We start from the raw sequence: 19,171 nt of genomic DNA, 5'->3' as shown, positions 1-19,171 counted from the left end.
CACGTACCAGATGCAGGTCTCTATTTTTCCCAAAGGAATCATTAGTAAATTGAAGTCTATGATGAGGAATTTTCTTTGGAAAGGACAAGTTGATGGAAGATGATTGAATCTTGTTAGTTGGAAGATACTGGTTACTCCAAAAAAATATGGAGGTTTGGGGATTAGAGATCCTTATTGTGTAAATATTGCTCTTCTTGGGAAGCTAGTTTGCACTTTTTTTCAACAGCCAAATAAGCTATGGGTCCAATTGTTGGATGCCAAATACCGATCATCTCTATATGACTGTTTTAGTTATCCTAAGAACAAGGACTCTCCCATTTGGAGGTGTCTTTGCAAGGTTTGGGAAGTGTTGAAGGATGGGTTTGCTTGGTGTATTGGATATTTGAAGCAGAATTTTTGGTTTTCTAGCTGGAGAAGAGAATGACGGTTATCTAATGAGATGGATTATGTTCACATTTCTGATTCGAATCTCCGGATACAGAATATTTGGTCGGTTGGTAGGTGGCATTTGGATACTCTTTATTATCCTTTATCTCAAAATCTAAAAGGTAATATTCTCTCTTACAATCTAGATGAACAAGTAGGTCCAGAAGTGGGTTGGTATTAGTGTGGGTCTGCTGCCAAAGTCTATGACTCACGCAATGGTTACTTGTGGTTGTGTAAGCAGCTGTTTGGTTGGGAGGAGCGGGAGAATCGGCTTTGGCTTTGGCGTTAGCTTGTTCCGAAAAAGCATAAGTTTTTGGCTTGGTTGTGTCTTAAGGAGGCTCTTCCTACTGCAAGTTTTCGCTTCAGAAGAGGGATGTCGTCATCGGATAGGTGTCCAAGATGTCTTTCTAGCCAGGAATTGGTTTTACATTGTATTCGGAATTGTCCAAAAGCTCAGCTTGTCTGGCATATGTTGGATATTTCTTGTCATCCTTTGGATTTGAAGAACTGGTTCTTGTATCATAGCAAAGAGCATCCGTTTAAGTTCTTTTCGGGACTTTGGTGGATATGGCGAGTAAGGAATAATGACATCTTTAATCCTCCTGAAATTTGGCCTCCGAAAAAAGTTATTTTTCTGGCATTAACTTCAGAAAAGGAGCTTAGGAATATTTTTGAATTACAACGTATGTCCCTTCCCTATACTCTAAATGGTTTTTGGAATCCCCCATCTATTGGTACTTTTAAGATTAATTATGATGCTAATTATTTTGGTTCGGGTAATAGTGTTGGTTTTGCTTGTGTTATTAAAGATTGTAATGGGAGTTGGCAAATGGGGTGTTTGGGAATGATTGAGAGTAATAGTATTCTTCAAGGAGAATTGTTTGCTATTTGGAGATGATATCTCTTAGCTTGGGATTTGGGTCAACGAGATGTTATTTGTGAGACGGATTGTGTGGAAGCATTTAATCTTGTTACTCAAGATGGTTTTGGGTTTATTGATCCATTAGGTAGCGTTTGGTGGAGAGACAGATACTGAAAGACTGAGACTGAGAGACAGAGACTAAGAGACAGAGACTGAAATAAGTTTTAGTATTCTGTTTGGTGCCAAGTGAGAGACGAAAATTGAAACAAGAATAAAATTCTAATTTAATTTACACAAAGGATAAAATTGGAATTAATTAATTAAAATGAGAGTATTTTAGGTATAAAATGTTATTAAAGTTTCAGTCTTTGTTTCTAAAAATATCAGTCCCCTATGTCCCTACATTTTGGAGGCACTGAAATACTGAAATTTTGGGGACAGAGACAGAAACTTTAGTACCAGTCTCTGAGCCAACAAACATGATACTGTGTCTCAGTCTCTCAGTCTCTGTCCCAGTACTGCAAAACAAACGCTACCTTAGTGCTTAAAATAAGAGATATCATGCATTGGAATTGGCGTGTTGACTTTCGTTTAATTACGAGAGATACAAACACGGTGGCAGATACTATGGCAAATATGACGATGAAGTTACAACTTTCGCATATGGAGCTTCTTTCACCTTAAGAAGAGTTTAAGAGTAGTTTTAAATGGGACTGTCCCTCTGATTAAGCAGTTTTTTATTTTATTTTTCTTTGTTTAGTTTATTTCGGTCACGAAAAAAAAATCTATGTCACAATTTGTGGATTAGTTGATTAATTTTTTGATATTATGAACTAAAAGGGCCAATTTTACGAGGTTTATTTAGAGTTTTACTTATTATGCATGGTATAAAAGATAAAAATTATTTATAAATGTTTAAATTGCTAGCTCTAAAAAGTAAAAACCGAAGATGCTTCTCAATTGTTCTTGTTCTCAAGTCTCAACTAAAGTTTGCACTTTTGCCACTCTTACCTCCAAAGTTCAAACCACACAAACACACAAACATACTGATTATTTTGTTGAAGCTGGTTAATTGCTGCGTCTCTGTTTTCAGTTATGGATCCTGGAACAGCTTTGGAGCTCGTTAAGTACGGCGTCACTCTTCTCTTCCTTGACGTCCCTCAGTACACTCTACTCGGCATCGATACTCAGGTTAACCTAAACCTAAACCAAAATCGACACTCCCTATTTTTTGGTTTGTTGATGTTGGGCAATTCATATAATGTGGATATTCCTAGTTCACAAGAAGTAATTTTATGGTGTATTAGGCTATTAGCTATGCTGAATTACTAGTGCTTCTTTGAGTTGGGAAATGGGGACGAGTAGAGAGATAGATGAAGTGAAATTACCAACTTTTGTGCCTTTTATTCTTTTGTCAAGATTTTTGGATTAAGCGAAGTAGGAAGTGTTGTGCAAATTGATTAGGAGGGTTTAGGAATGCAAAATTTTGCTACGATTTTGTCACGTATAGTGCAGGAGTGTATTTAATGTTGTATTTTGTTATAGTATCTGAAAATTGAGTGAAACTCAGAAGTTTTTTTGGAAGTAAAATCTGCCTTTATTGGTGCTTTCAAGCATCAAGTCACTCATCATTTTGTTTTATTATGCTCAGATGTTCTCTGTAGGACCTTCTTTTAAGGGTATTAAGATGATTCCTCCAGGAATTCATTTTGTCTACTATAGTTCTTCAACCAGGTTTGCTCATGCTTCTTGATTATCCTGGCCTAATTCTTCTCCAAACCCACCTCTTTTATTTTGTTGGTATATGTTGTAACAATAGGGTTTCTGACACCACTCAATTCTCACCAAAATAGTAAAATACCATTATTAATTGAACCCTTTCCCATCATACTTTGTTGTTTCAAATTAGATAAATAAGAATGGCGGGTATGTCTTTGTTTGTTGATGCAATGCTTTTGTAAGAGTTCCCCCTTCTGTGTGGTTAGTGTCTTATCTTTCCAATTACAATTGTAAATAATGTCCCTTGTTTAAGACTTCTCTATATTGTTAATTTGTTATGTTTTATGACCATTAAATATTATGCATGAGATATTACTTTTTTGTATAATTTTTAGAATAAATCAATAAACGATGCTTCTTTCCTCTGACATGCTTTTTCAATTGTTCGGTGCATTGTTATCTTACTTCGATTTTTTTTTTCTTATATTTTGGCCTCTGGCAGAGAGGGAAAGGAGTTCTCACCAATCATTGGATTCTTCATTGACGTTGGTCCTTCAGAGGTCAGAAAATCAATAGTTCAATCTCAATATCTGTTAAATCATTCAGTTACATTTACATTATTTTTTTTCCATCAGTTTTGTATCAATCCTTTTTCCTTTCTTGTTTGGTCAACTGTCACTGTATCTTGATGCTATAATTTGTACTATACCTATCATTTGACAACAGAATCACTTTTGAGATGGAGCAGTGTAACAATGAATTATAACCTTTTAAAATGTGGAACATTGATTTTCTATATTGGTCTCATGGCCATGCAGGTAATTGTTCGAAAATGGGACAAACAAGAGGAAAGGCTAGTCAAAGTGTCTGAGGAAGAGGTATATGTTTGCTTGACTTTATAAAGACATCAATTCATGTCTAAATTCCGAAATGTGGCAAATAATTATGATTGATATGATTATTTTGAAAGATAGTTGCTTAGTATTTAATTTACACTTTGTTTCTCAACTAAGATCACTTTGAGAAAGTATCTGGAAAACCCATGGATCATTAGATTTACCTTCATAGAACTTCAGCATTCTTATAAAATGTTTTTATCAAATGAAAGTATGCAAACTTTGAGGCAGGTTAACAATGTTTTGAGCTGCCTCATTGATACTTCCAAATCAGTGTCTATTATCTCTATGTCTATGTTTTTTTTTCCCTTGTACTTGTTAAGTCCTACATTGCCATAATAGTCTTTATAAGTGCTTGGCCATCTTTTTTTTTATTGGGTGGAGCTGGGCTTTTTATGTTAAGATTAATTTAAATTATTGGTTTGTTCTTGTCTGTTGAAGTATGTGGTTTTGTTGAAATGAAAAATGATGGATATCATGCTACAATTTTATGCTAAGAATACTGGTATCTGTGTAAATCAGTGCAATTTTACTTTGTATGTCTTACGCCATTAAAAAGTTTGTATGGTGTTAAACAAGAAAGTAAGAAATATCGCTCAAGTGTGTCAATTCTATTTGTTGAAATCCCTGCACTTCCATGTTTGGGATTTTTTTTCAAATAAACATTTTAAATATTTTATTTACTAGTATAGGTAATTTGGACACAATTGTGTTAATTCTATTTGTTGAAATCCCTGCACTTCCATGTTTGGGATTATTTTATTTACTAGTATAGGTAATTTGGACACTATTACTAGTAAATGCAATATTTAAAATGTTTATTTAAAAAAAATCCTCTATGTTTGGTATTTATTTAACTATTATTTTGTTTTCTCTACTTTTTCTTTAGGAAGAAAGATATATCCAAGCTGTTAAAAATTTGGAGTTTGACAGGCAACTCGGGCCTTACAATCTTAGCCATTATGAAGAGTGGAAGCAATTGTCTAATTTTATTACAAAAAGTGTAATAGAACGACTTGGTATGCTATTTTCCTTACCGAGGTGTTCTTTCTATTGATAAATAGTTCTTTTATATGGTATGAATTTGTTCATTTATGAGTAGAGCCAATTGGAGGGGAAATTACTATTGAATGTGAAAATGATGTGGTAAGAAGCTCAAGTGCTCAAAAAACACCAATGGAGAATGCACTAGACAAGCAGCTTAAGGAAAGTAATTCTGCAACATCTGTTGGCGAGTCTCAGAGGAAGGGCTGTTACTATACATCTATTCCCCGTGTTGTAAAATGCAAGGGGATTAGTGGACAGGAACTTACTTCTTTGAATCTTGACAAGGTAGATATACGGAACTTCTGTTCTACGAAAGTAATTGTGAGAAAAGTGTTATCAGTAATTTAATTAACATTTTTATCCTGTCATTTGCTGACTTTTGCATATGTTTTTCTCTTGGTTTGCGATCAGACACAATTGTTAGAAACTTTACTGGCGAAAGAATATGGATGTTCTGAAGACTTGCTTCTTGGAGAACTGCAATTTGCATTCATTGCCTTTCTGGTATTTTTATGACTAAACACAATTTCTTTGGAAGTCTAGTGATATTGTCGAAATCAAAATGACATTCTGCAATGCATGCAGATGGGTCAATCACTAGAAGCATTTTTCCAGTGGAAGTCTTTAGTTAGCCTTTTTCTTGGCTGCTCCGAAGCAGTAAGTATGATGTTCCAGTTCTACCTACTCTTAATAGCGCATGCATACACTCTTGTACTTTCTGCACAGGTCTGAAAGTTTCCAGTTCCTTTTTGTATTCCTGTGCTATTTTTCACGAGAAAATGAAATTGAACTGCTGATGCTGAAAACTGGATTTTATTTATTTAAATATAAATGTTCAAAAAACTACGAAATGTCTGAGACTTGCCATTATAGTTTACTTCAACAAACTAGTTATAACTGGTCTTCTGCTTTAATAATTACACCAATCCCATTCTTCTGTCCTGTTTAACAATATGAACATTTAAGTCAAATTGTTCTGTGAAATGTTATATGTCTTCGGTGCCTTGTTTTTCATGTGAGCTGTGTTAGGTGCCTCTTCAGTCTTTCAATTTGGGTTGAACCATTTCTTAAGGTCTTCCTTCTACCTCTGAACCCGTGGGCTTAACATCTGTTGCTGGCATGTTCCTCTCATATTTAGTGGCGTGTTTTGAGCTACACAGTAGATTCCCCTTCTCTCCTCTTTTCTTCTTTTGTGGGCATTGACTTTGTGTAACTTGTTGCAGCCTTTCAAGACACGAACTCAACTATTCACAAAGGTAACCTTTATAAATGCATTTATCTTTTTTTTTTAATTAATTCCGTTTTGGTTAAACAAAAGTCCTGGAATTCTGTTAAGTTCACTCTAGATAAAAAAATGTGAGATGCAATCTTAAATCCGATGTCATATTATTCATCGAACTCTTGTCTATGTTGAAATCAGGACTTTTGGCTTCACATTAATTTTGGGTGTTGGAAGATGAGTGCTAGGGAAAATAAAATAAGATCTGTTGAATTGATATTGTTTATATGCATTTTTGTACTGGATCTGAGAGAGAATTGTGCAGCAAATTGAACTGGTTGTGATGCTTGTATGTAATCAGACAGCAGTCATCGGAAAAGATCTGCAAATCACATACTTAAAATAAGGGGGGGAAAATAATGATTGGCAAAATTATTCAAGAGTGAAGTGCTCCAAATAATCCAAGTATATTATTGTCCTAATGTTCAGTACATGACAACTTGGACACCTAAATTGATATTGTTTTGGTAGATGGCATAATGTAAAATTTTATTCCATAAGTGGTACAAGTTATTGCTTAACTTTTATACAAAAATTCATATAACTGTTTTTGTGTGCCTGTGTTTTTCAAGTTTTGATTTAATGATGGTGTTTAATCCTTATGCCTAACCTCATTTGATTTTTTTCTTTTTCTCACTGTACTTTTAGTTCATAAGAGTCATCTATTATCAACTGAAGTACGGACTACAGAAAGATCGCATTGATGAATCAGGACCATCATTGTTGGATGATTCTTGGCTTTCTGCTGATAGCTTTTTGCACCGTCTCTGCAAGGTATTTTGCTGATGCCACGAACTCCGAAATCTCGTTAAAATTTTGATCCATTACCTATTTATTTTTATCATGTTATACACGAACCAATCTTTCAGTTTATGCTATTTGGTCATTGTCACTCTTATCACGATACAATTTTTATATTGTATGCTTTCCTGAATTCGGTGTAACAAATGGTTTTTGTCTATATTTGGAACTGCAGGATTTCTTCTCATTGTTGGAAGATGGGTCAGTCGTAGACGGGGATCTTTTATCTTGGGTATGAACATTTAAACTAGGCCTTCAACATTTTAGTTAAGCTTAACCGTTGTATTTGATTCCAAGTCAACCATATGTTTTGTCGGTCTTAAACTTCGTTCCAGCCTTACAGCATTTGCTGCTAACTGCAATACTTTTGGTGAGACATACTGAATTATAGTCTCTCTCTCGTGTAGGCAAGAAAATTTAAGGAGCTGTTGGAGAACAATCTAGGGTGGGAGTTCCAGCATGGTAGTGCTATTGACGGAATGTATTTTGAAGAGGACGATGAGGTTAGTTTGAGTCTTGGTTTTTTGTACTCTGCATAATATGTGTAGAAAAATTCTTGAATGGACTCAAGTCTAAAAACTCGTAAAAAAGTTGGTAGGATCCACATATAAGTAAATTTGTGGGGCCCTTTTCTGACAAGATTTGTGATCATGCAAGAATGTCTTTGTCTACTGTTTTTTAATCTTGAATGGTTGTTATTTTGCAGTTTGCTCCTCAAGTTGAGATCATGGATGATGAGGCTTGAGCTGTTTATTAAAGTGGATCATTAACTCTCAATTTAGAATACAATGCACTTGGAAATTAAAGCATGAAGTATCATGCTTTTTGTGCCCTATGGCCAAGTTATTGTCATGGTTGATCTCATTCTCACATTGTACAGTTGAACATATGTAAATGCACTTCACCAAACAATAGAAACTCAGCTTAGAGCTTACAAGATTTCACGTGCACTTCCAGCTTCCATTGTGCCTAAAGTCAACGGCACCTAAGGTACAAAGAGAAGAACACAAGAAAATTATGGTGCGTTTTTATTTTCTGTGTTTTCTATTTTTTGGATTTTTTAATGAAAAAAATGAAAATAATAAAATTTTGTTTTCTGTTTTCACCTCCTATTTTTAATTTTTTCTTCACAAAATTTAAAAAATAGAAAATAGAAAATGAAAATGAAACCAAATACATTTTTAATTTTCCAGATAATTTTCTAACCGCCAATAACACATTTTGCGGAGTTGAAAACCGCTGCAAATCCATAGTGATATTTTCGTTCGGCATTTTTAAATTCCTAAGATATTATATACGTATTTATTATTCTATTTATTTTAAATTTCTTCATATAATTGTAGATAATTTTAAATTGTTAATTATCTTTTGTATTTCTTTGTATATTATTTATTCTCAACTAGTAATTCACCAATTAAACCAATAGCTTGTAAGTTGTGACCTAATAATTCAACCGATTCAATTATCAATTTAATTCTGATAACAATGGCACCAGAATGTTGATAATCATCACACTTGCTAAATTAATCTAATTCAAATTGTACTTAAATTTTGATTGATTTAAATGTAGAAACTTGCAACTAAAAATCTTCTAAGTTCATCATACTTCCTTTGGCATATCTAACTTGCAATCCAAATTGATTTTGACATTTTCACACTTTTTAAAAAAAAATTACAGCCATGGCTTCAACCAAAACATCTGTTTATGAAGGAGACAGAACAGAGAAGGCTTTTTCTATTACACAAGTAATTTTGCCACACTTCAACTTTTTTATTAATGATACAATCCTTTATATGGGAGCAAACTTGAGAGATGTTACTATGTTTTATATTTCTCAGATATTTTTAAAGATTTATATATTTGGCTTAAATAAAATAATGAATTAATGTTATGGGACAGGGTAATACTACTCTTTAATTAATAAATTTTATTGTAAATGTCTTTGGTATTAAGAGTAATATGTTTAAGTCTCTCAAATTATTATATGCATTAATCATTATATTTTTGTCATTATATATTATATTAATCAAAATAGTTAACCAAGTAATAAACACGAGTTAATTATTTCTAAATATGAGTTAAATTTAGAAACTAATATTTGTTGAAAATAGTTATAGAAATTATTCTGATTTATTAAAATCTATACTAATCAAAGTGACTCCTATATCCAGAGATCAAACGAGTGTCAACCCATATGTCTATTGTCATTACATAAATTTTGACTTTGAACTTTGTAACTCTTATTAGATTTTAATTTTTATAAAATTTATGTTTTGATATAGTTTTATAATTCTTGTAACCACGAAAAAAATAAGATAAAGTTTCACAGAAGTTGCATAAAGGAACTCTTTCTAGGCATCCAACTATAAATGATAATTAAATTTATATGTGAAGAGGATATATAACATGTAAGCTTATTAAAACAAAGTTGAATAGTTGATGGATGCATATGCAGGACCCCCAAATGTTTTCTATATAAATTCAAATTACGAAATAGCTGCACCTAATGATAAGCTTGCACAATCTTGCAAAGATAATGAGGATTGGTTTATTTATTCATGTTAAATCAAGAAGCTTTGTTTTGAATTAATTAATAAATTAATGCTGTTACAATCATTGTGGTCTTTTCTTCTCCAATAATACAAATTATTGCAGATAAAATTTGAATTTAGTAAATTTTTGGAGTTCGAAAATATAATTATTTTTTCTAATAAGTCCCGTTATCATAATTAACCATACACACTTGAATCATGAGTTTGGTACTCCAATAGAAAAAAAAAGAAAAGAAAATAACCAAAAAATATTTAAAATTTAGATCCCATATAGGACTAAAAGGAAAAAAAATAAAAAAAATGTCCAATTGTGCCTAAAGTCAAAGTCAAAGGCACCTAAGGTAGAAAGAAAATAAAACCAAAAAAAAATTTAGATAACCCATTTTTCTTTCTTGTGGTGTGGGACTCAGTTATGCAGTGCTTCTTAAATTGAGATATTATTTCAGGTTTTAAGCATGCATGATAAACATTTATAGTGTAGAGATTACTAAGTAGTTTGATATAACACTTCAAAAGATTTTAAAATAGATATAATTTGAACATTTTTAGTGTATTGTTATGTCCATAGATCTCCAGAAGCTAATGCATGCCAATGATTGATGGACAAGCACTACAAGCAATCAGCAAAAAAATAATCCTTGACTTTCCTGTGCCAGGCAATGAGTTATTGGGTATAATTAAGAGTAGCAAATTGAAATCTTGAGCTAGTGGTAATTATTAAATGGTTAAGAAGATTTTTTTTTCTTGTCATCATGAATGGTTAAAGATTAATTCTCTATTTAGTTATCAAAAAGATCAATAAAAGGATTTTGATATGCAAGTGTCTTGTTTTAATACCAAAAAACATAAAATCTCTTTATTAGATAAAAAATTATTATTCTTAATTTTTTTCTGAGTTAATTCTAAAAATTATACTAAATAAATAAGTCATTTTTACAACCGTTTAATCAACTTATTCTGTTTTTTTCTTATGTTTCTTTTTTTTTGTTATTAAATATTAAATTGATTAATTTAATTAAATTTAATTACTAAAATTACTTGATCATACCGAATCTAAAAAAAAGGGGACACTTCATGAATCATAAAAAGTATCTCATAATTGTACTTCTAATAATAGGCTAATGTTTGTATTTTTTCCTTTTTTTTGAATTTGTTTCTTGGGTCTTGATTAGTGTTTGTTCTTAATTAAATATACATATTGCCAAAGTCAAGCATGTTAAAGTGTAAATGATTCCTTCTTGATGGAATGGTGACAAATCTAAGAATCTAATTATGGAGGGATCGAAAATTAAAATTTTGTATAATTAAATATAATGTTATATATTTAATAATAGGTATAATTATAATTAGTTTTTTAATTGAAAAATTAATAAATACTTGTCAAATAAAAGAATTATCTCGGTCTTTATAATTTTTTTATAATTTTTTATGATTTTACATCTAATAAAATATAAAATTATCTATTTTTAAATATTTTGTTAATTAATTTACTTTAGTAAGTATTTATGTGCCGCAAATTTAATTTTTATGTTTTATATCATTATAAAATATGACAAAATAATATAAATTAATTTCACTAATAATTTTGTTATGAAAATTTAAAATATATTAAATTATTTTTATATAATAAATATATGATTATAGAAGTTAAAATTAATTAAAAAAATAAATATAAAAAGAATTTTAAATTAAATAAAAAAATATAAATAATATAAATGTATGTAAAAAAATTTAAACTCTACTACATACAAAATATTTACTTTTTTTATTATTATTACGTTATTAAATTTTATTTTATATGATACATCTCATCAATATTTATTATAATAATATATTAGTTTAAAATTTGTTGGGAATAAGACCACCACTTATCTTTTTGAATTCGTCCCTGAATAAGAGTGATATCATTGTCTACATCATAGGGATTTGTAGGGCATTATAAATTCTCTTTATTTTTATATTTTTATTTATCATGATAGGGCATTATAATTTTGTTTATTTATTGAATGAAAGACTATTGTATTATGAATAATTCATGTCGTACCATTCCATGCTACTATGTTTTATATTCTTCTAAACTTTCATTACTGGTCCTATATATCTTTTGCACCTTTCACACTGATAGTCAAATCCACGTGCATGTGTGACAACTTTATTTTCTTTTCAAACCTTGTATTAATTATTTTTAATTTTTAGATATAGGTCTAATATTCGGAATAATATTACATGATTAATTGAAAAATGCATGCATTTAGTTAGTTTTACATTTACGATGACTTGTAACGTAGAGATTAGAAGTGCATCATGACAATAACCTTAGTTTTACATTCATGACAATAATATTAAGATTTTATATTTTGTGCATTTAATTTTTTTATTAGTTTTATATAAAAGTTCAATTTATATAAATAATTATACAAAATCGGTATAAAAAAAATTCTCATACATAGTTTATGAGAGGATTTTTTTAAAAATAAAATAAAAATAATTATTTTTTTATCTAATTTTTTAATTTTAATTTTTTAAATATATTTTTTTGTATTTAAGATAAATTCGCACTCTTAGCGAACTCTATAATTTATATAGAATTCACTTGATTCCCTGCGAACTTCTATATTTTTATAGAATTCGATTTATACCTGACGAATTTTAATATGCTCTTTCAAAAATATCAGATTGGACGAGAAAAAAATTAAAAGATTAACAATGACAACTATTATCACCATCTTTAGAATATATAGGAGTACATAAGAATAAGTTTTTTTTAAATATATTTTTTTAATTTATACTTAAAAAATTCTTGTTAAATATGACGTATTTATATATTTTTAGAGATGATAATAATAGTTATCATTATTTTATTTTAAAAGAAAATCCGTTTTATGAGATATAGAGAGTAAGACGTGTGTCATATATATCACATATGTATATAATGATGTATTGGTGATGAACATCCGTCGTGAATAGTCTGTTTGTGATAATGTTATTAATTTGAAAACGGCACTCTTTTTAATTTTTTATTTTTATTGATGTTATGATTTATTATCCACTGACTACTAATATATATATATATATGAAATTGCCACGATATATAATAGTGTTACCAAGATAAATGATAGATTTTCGATAATAGAAATATCCACTAATATATACATAGAGTTACCATGATATATGGTAGTGTTATGGAAATAAATTGTAAATTTTTGATAACAGAGATATCTATTAATATATAAATGGAGTTGTCACGATATATAGTAGTGTTATGGAGATAAATGATAAATTTTCAATAACAGAAATATCCACTAATATATACATGGAGTTGCCACGATATATAGTAGTGTTATGGAGATAAATTATATGGAGTTGCCACTATATATAGTAGTCTTATGGAGATAAATTGTAAACTTTCGATAATAAAGATATCCACTAATATATATACGGAGTTGCCATGATATATGGTAGTGCTATGGAGATAAATTATAAATTTTTTATAACAAAAATATTCACTGATATATATATGGAGTTGCCACCATATATGGTAGTATTATGGAAATAAATTGTAAACTTTTAATAACAGAGATATTCACTAATATATACATAAAATTGTCACAATATATGATAGTGTTATATATGGTAGTATTATAGAGGTAAATTGTAGACTTTCAAAATATCCAAAACTCAATTTAAAAGTATTTTTATTCATAAAATTAAAGCAACATTTTTATGACCCTTTATTTTTTTTAAATACAAATTTTAAAAATTATTATCTGATTGAAAAGAAAATAATCTATTACTTTTGATTTTTCAGAAAGGTAGTATAATACATCAATACTCAATTTTACTTTTCTTTTTAAAAATAGAAAATAAAATAAAAGCTGTTTTTCATAAAATAATTTGTCAATACATCTTTTTTAATTTTATTTTATAATTATAATTTTTTTCTCTTTATTCATTTTTTATCAATATACAAGGTATTCTGCTTTTTACTGTTCATTTTATTTGTAATTAAAAAAAAACACACATTTTTTTCTTTTCTTGGATGAAAATAGGCTTTAAAAAAATTATTAAAAAAAATTTCAACACAAACCTAAATAAAATAACATCCTCCCGTATATGGCAGAATTACATGTTGTTGTTGGAAAAATATATATTAATAATAGTAAATTAAGTTATTTTATATTAAATAATTTAGATGACGGTGATCTCATTTATTATTATTATAATATTGAATTAAATAAATTATTATTATTTTTAATTTAAAATTAAATAAAAATAAAATAAAAAATATTATTTTATTTAGATTTTAAAATTTAATGTGATGAGTTTGAAAAATTCTAACTTAAATTAGTAATGACTAAACATTATTAATATGATTAATTACAAATTTATTAATTTGATTTTAATTCATATGTGTTAATTAAATAATTTTGCTGTGCATATTTTACTATTGGCCGAAAAATAACAAGCCCAATATGTTGAAAGAGAATTAGCCTTGGTTATAAAAATGTTAGAGAAAAGGACAAATAGATCTTGATCTTTTTGCCCTGCAGACATTTTTGTCCCTGACCATTAAAAAATACTTTTAAGTCTCTGACCTTCATAAAACTTGGACGGATCAGTCCCTGACGGAGGCATTTGACGGATCAGTCCCTGACGGAGACATTTGGACGGAGGGATTGATTTGTCCAATTTTTGTGAAGGTCAGAAACTTAAAAGTATTTTTCAATGGTCAGGGACGAAAATGTCCGCAGGACAAAAGATCAGGGACCTATTTGTCCTTTTCTCAAAATGTTAAATGTTGTGGCTGAATTGTTATTACTTTTGTTGGGCCAAATTTAATTATTAGCCCAAATCAACTTTAAAGAAAAGATCCACTATCTTAGTCCAAAATCAAAGAAAAAGGAAATGACAATATTTTTTTACTCATTTAACATGATCTATTTTCTTTAAACTGTTGCATGCTTCCAACGGATTCCACATTATTTACTTGGTGGAATTCAAATTTTTATTAAGAGGAGTTAATGCAAACATTGGAACCATGAAAGAGAAAGAGAAATTGATTTGATGGCAACTTAATGATGATTCACGTCACCCAAAGCAAGATGGAAGTAAAATTAATTCATTTTAATTCATTTGTTCAAATCCATTTAATGCTTTTCTTTCTACTCTCTCTTCTCTCTCAAACTTTCGGTCACTTCTCTGTCAGAAAGAAAAATGAAGAAACAAGCCATCAGAAAAAGAAGTGATGAAGCTAGGCACAAGCAAAGAGCTATTGTGATGATGGCATCAAGAAAAAGAAAATCTGAAGTATGGAGTGGCTAAGATCTTTACCACAAAAGGTAAGATGTGGTGAAGTAAGCTTAAGCTCTCCATAACCTAAAATGGAAGAAGATCCATTCGGTCAGAGGAAGAAGATCCTTGGATGCATGGCTCGTCTCTGCTTTTGATCAACCACCACAGGAGGTAGCTACAGTAGCTACGTGATGAAAGATGCAGAAGTTAGAGCAGATGGAGCTATCATCATCAAGAACACATCAAGGGCTAGAAATCCTTCTTGGAGTGCAAGTCAAGATGGAAGGCTCGGATTGATGAAGTTGGTGACAAGGGAAGACACAGAGGTAATTGCATGTTAGGTTTTACATTCGGTTATCTCTACTCTTTCTCTGGCCGAACCGGTTTTTTGGTTTGAAGAAGAAGAAGATTAGCTTAGATCAACAGTTTCAACCGTGGAGGCTTCCCCTTCTATAAATAAGGGAGAACAGCCAGGGCTTGAAGCAAAGAAAAGAGTGAAAGCACAGTGTTCTCGTAGCTACCTAAGCTAACAGAAGTTCTTCTCCTTCAATGTTTTTCATTTTGTATTTTTCTGTTTAATTTTGTCTGTCTTGAGTCTCATGGAAAAAGGCAAACAGTGAGGTTTGTAAGAAAAAGTCATAGAGTGGAAAAAGGCAGAGTGCACAAAATTAAATGAAAAAGCCATAGATGTCCTTAGAGGTCATTTGTACATCTGTGTTGTGTTTCATGATTCTGTGGGAATCCCCTTTCAAGTTGGGTTAGCACTTAGCAGTTGAAAGTTTGGTGAGTTACCAAGTCAAGTTAGTTTTGGGGCTAGATTCTGGACTTGTCTCAGATAGGAAGGGTAGTTCCTAGGGAGAATTGGTGTATGTAATCATGATTATAGTGAAATTCCATCATTGTTGTGATGGAGACTGGATGTAGGCTGCATTGCACTTAGCAGCTGAACCAGGATACATCTTGGTGTGATTTTCTGTCTCTTCTACTCCATTTCTGATTCTGTTGCATAGGAGACAAACTGAAAAATATCTCCTGACTGGTTACAAGACAAAAAGAAAAAGTCTCTTGACTAGGCACGAGACAAAAACAAAAATATCTTCTCAAGTGTTCTAAAAATAGCAAGTGCTACTAACCGAAAAAGGGGCTAAGATTCAACCCCCCTTCTTTTAGACAATGATAAACCATCAATTGGTATCAAAGCCTGGTTTCAAAGAGATCAAGCTTTGCAGCTTGGAGAAAAAATCCAGATGGCAGAGAACAGTGGCTCAAACCTGGTGTCCTATAATCTAACAGAAGGACAGTCAAGCAACAAACCTCATCTTTTCAATGGAAAAAACTACACCTATTGAAAGGAGAGAATGAAGATTTTTGTGCAAGCAGTGGATTACAGATTGTGGAAGATCATCCTGGAGGGTCCCCAATATCCAACCACCACAAGTGCTGAAGGAATAGTCTCTCTTAAAGCCGAAGCTAGTTGGACCGAATAAGACAGAAAGAAGGTGAAGCTAAATGACAAGGCTATCAACTTGCTCAACTGGCAATCAGCTTCGAGGAGTACCGACGGATATCACGATGCACAATGGCAAAGAAAATCTGGGACAAACTTCAAGTTACTCATGAAGGAACCACCATTGTGAAAAATACCAGGATAGATATGTTGAACATAGAGTATGAAATGTTCACAATAAAGGAAGGAGAATTCATTGATGAACTGTTCGAAAGATTCAACATCATTGTTGTTTGCTTGGATGCTATGGGGATCAAGTATCCTGAATCTGTGTTTGTGAGAAGAGTGTTGAGATGTCTCATAAAAGAGTGGGAAACTAAGGCATTAATAATATATGAGAGTAGTGGTCTTGACTCTATGACATATGATGATTTGAGAGGAAATTTACTGGCTTTTGAAAATACTTATTTGAAAAAGGATTCAAAAAGAAAAGGAATAGCTCTTACATCTATTTCTAACCCCCTGGATGATGAATCCAGTGATAATTCCTCTGAAAATGAATTTGTGTTGTTTACCCAAAAATTCAGAAAAATGGTGAAGCTCAAGAAAAGAAGCAAAGGAAGCAGCTCAAGAAAACAAAAGAAAGATTTCAGCAAGGTGACATGTTACAACTGCAAAGAGATTGGGCATTTCAAATCCGATTGCCCTAAGTTGAAAAAGGAGGAGAAGCCAAAGAAGAGAAAGAAAAAGGGACTGATGGCTTCCTGGGAGGACTTGGAAAATGACTCAGAAGATGATGAAGAATCAGAAACCAAGTCCCAACCATGTCTTATGGCAGATCACATTGAACAGGTAGTCTTTCATAACCCTGACACTGAATATCTTCATCTTATGATAGATCACCTTTCTGAAAAAATTAGATGCTTCTTGCTTGATAACCAAGATCTTGAACAACAAATCACCATTCTTAAAGCAGAAAATGATTTTCTTAAAGATAAATTAAGGGAGGCTGAAACTGCTGTTGAACTTGTTGAAGAAAACAAGCAGTTAAGAGCCTAACTTAAAAGCTGTGAAAGTGATCATTCTATTGTTGCATATGTAAATTGTTTTAAAGAAAATAAAGAGTTGCTTAAAGAGGTCAAAAGGCTTAAAGAAGACTTAGCCAAATTCACTCATAGTTCTAAAAATCTAAATCAAATATTGGCTAGCCAAAAACCTCTTTATGATAAAGCTGGTTTGGGGTATCACAAGACTTTCAAATCTGTTGAAAAACCTTTTTTTGAAAACACATCTTCATCTTCTAATGATAGAAGGTTTCAAAACCCAACAAGCTTTAACAAAATAGCAACTCCAAGATTTTGTAGACTATGCAACCGGAATGGCCACTTTCCCATTCAATGTTTCTTTAGTGAAAGAATGATTGGTGACAAAGTTTGCAAAATTGTTTTTTACTACAATGGATTGGGACATAGAAGATGGTTTAATGTGAAAGGATCCAAGAAAATTTGGATACCTAAGGTCACTTGATCTCATTTTGTAGGTATGCCTAGCATCCAAGCGGAAGGACAATATGTGGTACATGAACAGCGGATGTTCTAGGCATATGACCGGAAAGGCAACCTTCTTCATAAACCTTGATGAGTATGATGGAGGGCTTGTCACTTTCGGTGATGATGGTAAAGGAAAAATAGTAGCCATTGAAAAAGTTGGTAAAAGTTTCTCATCCTTTATAAATAATGTTCTTCTTGTTGATAGTTTGAAACACAATTTATTAGGTGTTAGCCAATTATGTGATCTAGGATATGAATTTATTTTTAGAAAGTTTGTGTGCTCAGTAATTTGTGAAAAATCTGGAGATATTTTGTTTGAGGCTAAGAGGTGCAATAATGTGTATAGATTGACTCTTGAAGACTTAAAAGATAAAAAAGTAACATGCTTCACTTCTCTTGAATCTGAAAAATGACTATGGCATAAGAAATTGGGTCATACTAGCATGTACCAAATTTCTAAACTAGTAAAAAAAATTTGGTTAGAGAAATTCCAAATATTAAATTTGACAAGGATCTTACTTGTGATGCTTGCCAATTAGGCAAACAAGTAAAATCCTCTTTTAAAACAAAAGATGGAATTTTAACCAAAAGGCCATTAGAGATGTTACACATTGATCTTTTTGGTCTAACAAGAACTCAAAATTTAGGAGGTAAACACTATGGTTTAGTGGTGGTGGATGATTACTCTAGATTCGGTTGGGTACTTTTCCTTGCTCATAAAAATAATGCTTTTCATACTTTCTCAACCCTTTACAAAAGAATTCAAAATGAAAAAGATCAGTGATCACGGAAAGGAATTTGAAAACTAAGACTTTTGAAAAATTCTGTGATAATTTTGGAATTGCTCATAACTTTTCATGCCCTAGAACCCCTTAACAAAATGGGGTTGTTGAAAGAAGGAATAGAAGCCTTCAAGAGATGACTAGGGCTATATTATGTGAAAATGAGATTCCAAAATTTCTATGGGCTGAAGCTCTAAATACAGCTTGTTATATTTTGAATAGGACCATCATTAGAAAAGGGTTAAAGAAAACTCCTTATGAGCTATGGAAAGGAACCCCTCCTAATCTTAAGTATTTCCATATTTTTGGATGCAAATGCTTTGCACTTAACAACAAAGAAAATCTTGGTAAATTTGATCCAAAATCCTATGAGGGGATGTTTGTTGGATATTCCACCACTAGCAAGACTTATAGAATTTACCTTAAAGAACATAGAACCATAGAGGAATCCATACACGTATCTTTTTATGATTCTAACTCTATTCCCAGTGCTATGATAGAAGATGATACAAATTGT

At 31.2% G+C, this 19,171-nt stretch overlaps 1 protein-coding gene across 1 annotated transcript; it reads left to right on the top strand.

Moving 5' to 3' along the window:
* The first annotated feature begins 2,244 nt into the window (after positions 1–2,244).
* Positions 2,245–8,135, top strand: LOC107457847 (uncharacterized). Its single transcript, XM_052251734.1, has 13 exons — positions 2,245–2,479; positions 2,940–3,022; positions 3,510–3,567; positions 3,826–3,885; positions 4,793–4,922; positions 5,006–5,235; positions 5,362–5,454; positions 5,536–5,607; positions 6,174–6,206; positions 6,878–7,003; positions 7,206–7,262; positions 7,438–7,533; positions 7,737–8,135. Exons 1-13 carry the CDS (start codon positions 2,384–2,386, stop codon positions 7,773–7,775), a joined length of 1,173 nt encoding a protein of 390 aa, XP_052107694.1. The 5' UTR covers positions 2,245–2,383; the 3' UTR covers positions 7,776–8,135.
* The last annotated feature ends 11,036 nt before the right edge of the window (positions 8,136–19,171 follow it).

This window comes from Arachis duranensis, chromosome 7 (assembly GCF_000817695.3).
Source record: "Arachis duranensis cultivar V14167 chromosome 7, aradu.V14167.gnm2.J7QH, whole genome shotgun sequence".
Taxonomy (NCBI): Eukaryota; Viridiplantae; Streptophyta; class Magnoliopsida; order Fabales; family Fabaceae; genus Arachis; species Arachis duranensis.
The sequence above is the reverse complement of the archived record's forward strand: the minus strand, read 5'-3'. Positions and strand labels throughout refer to the sequence as shown.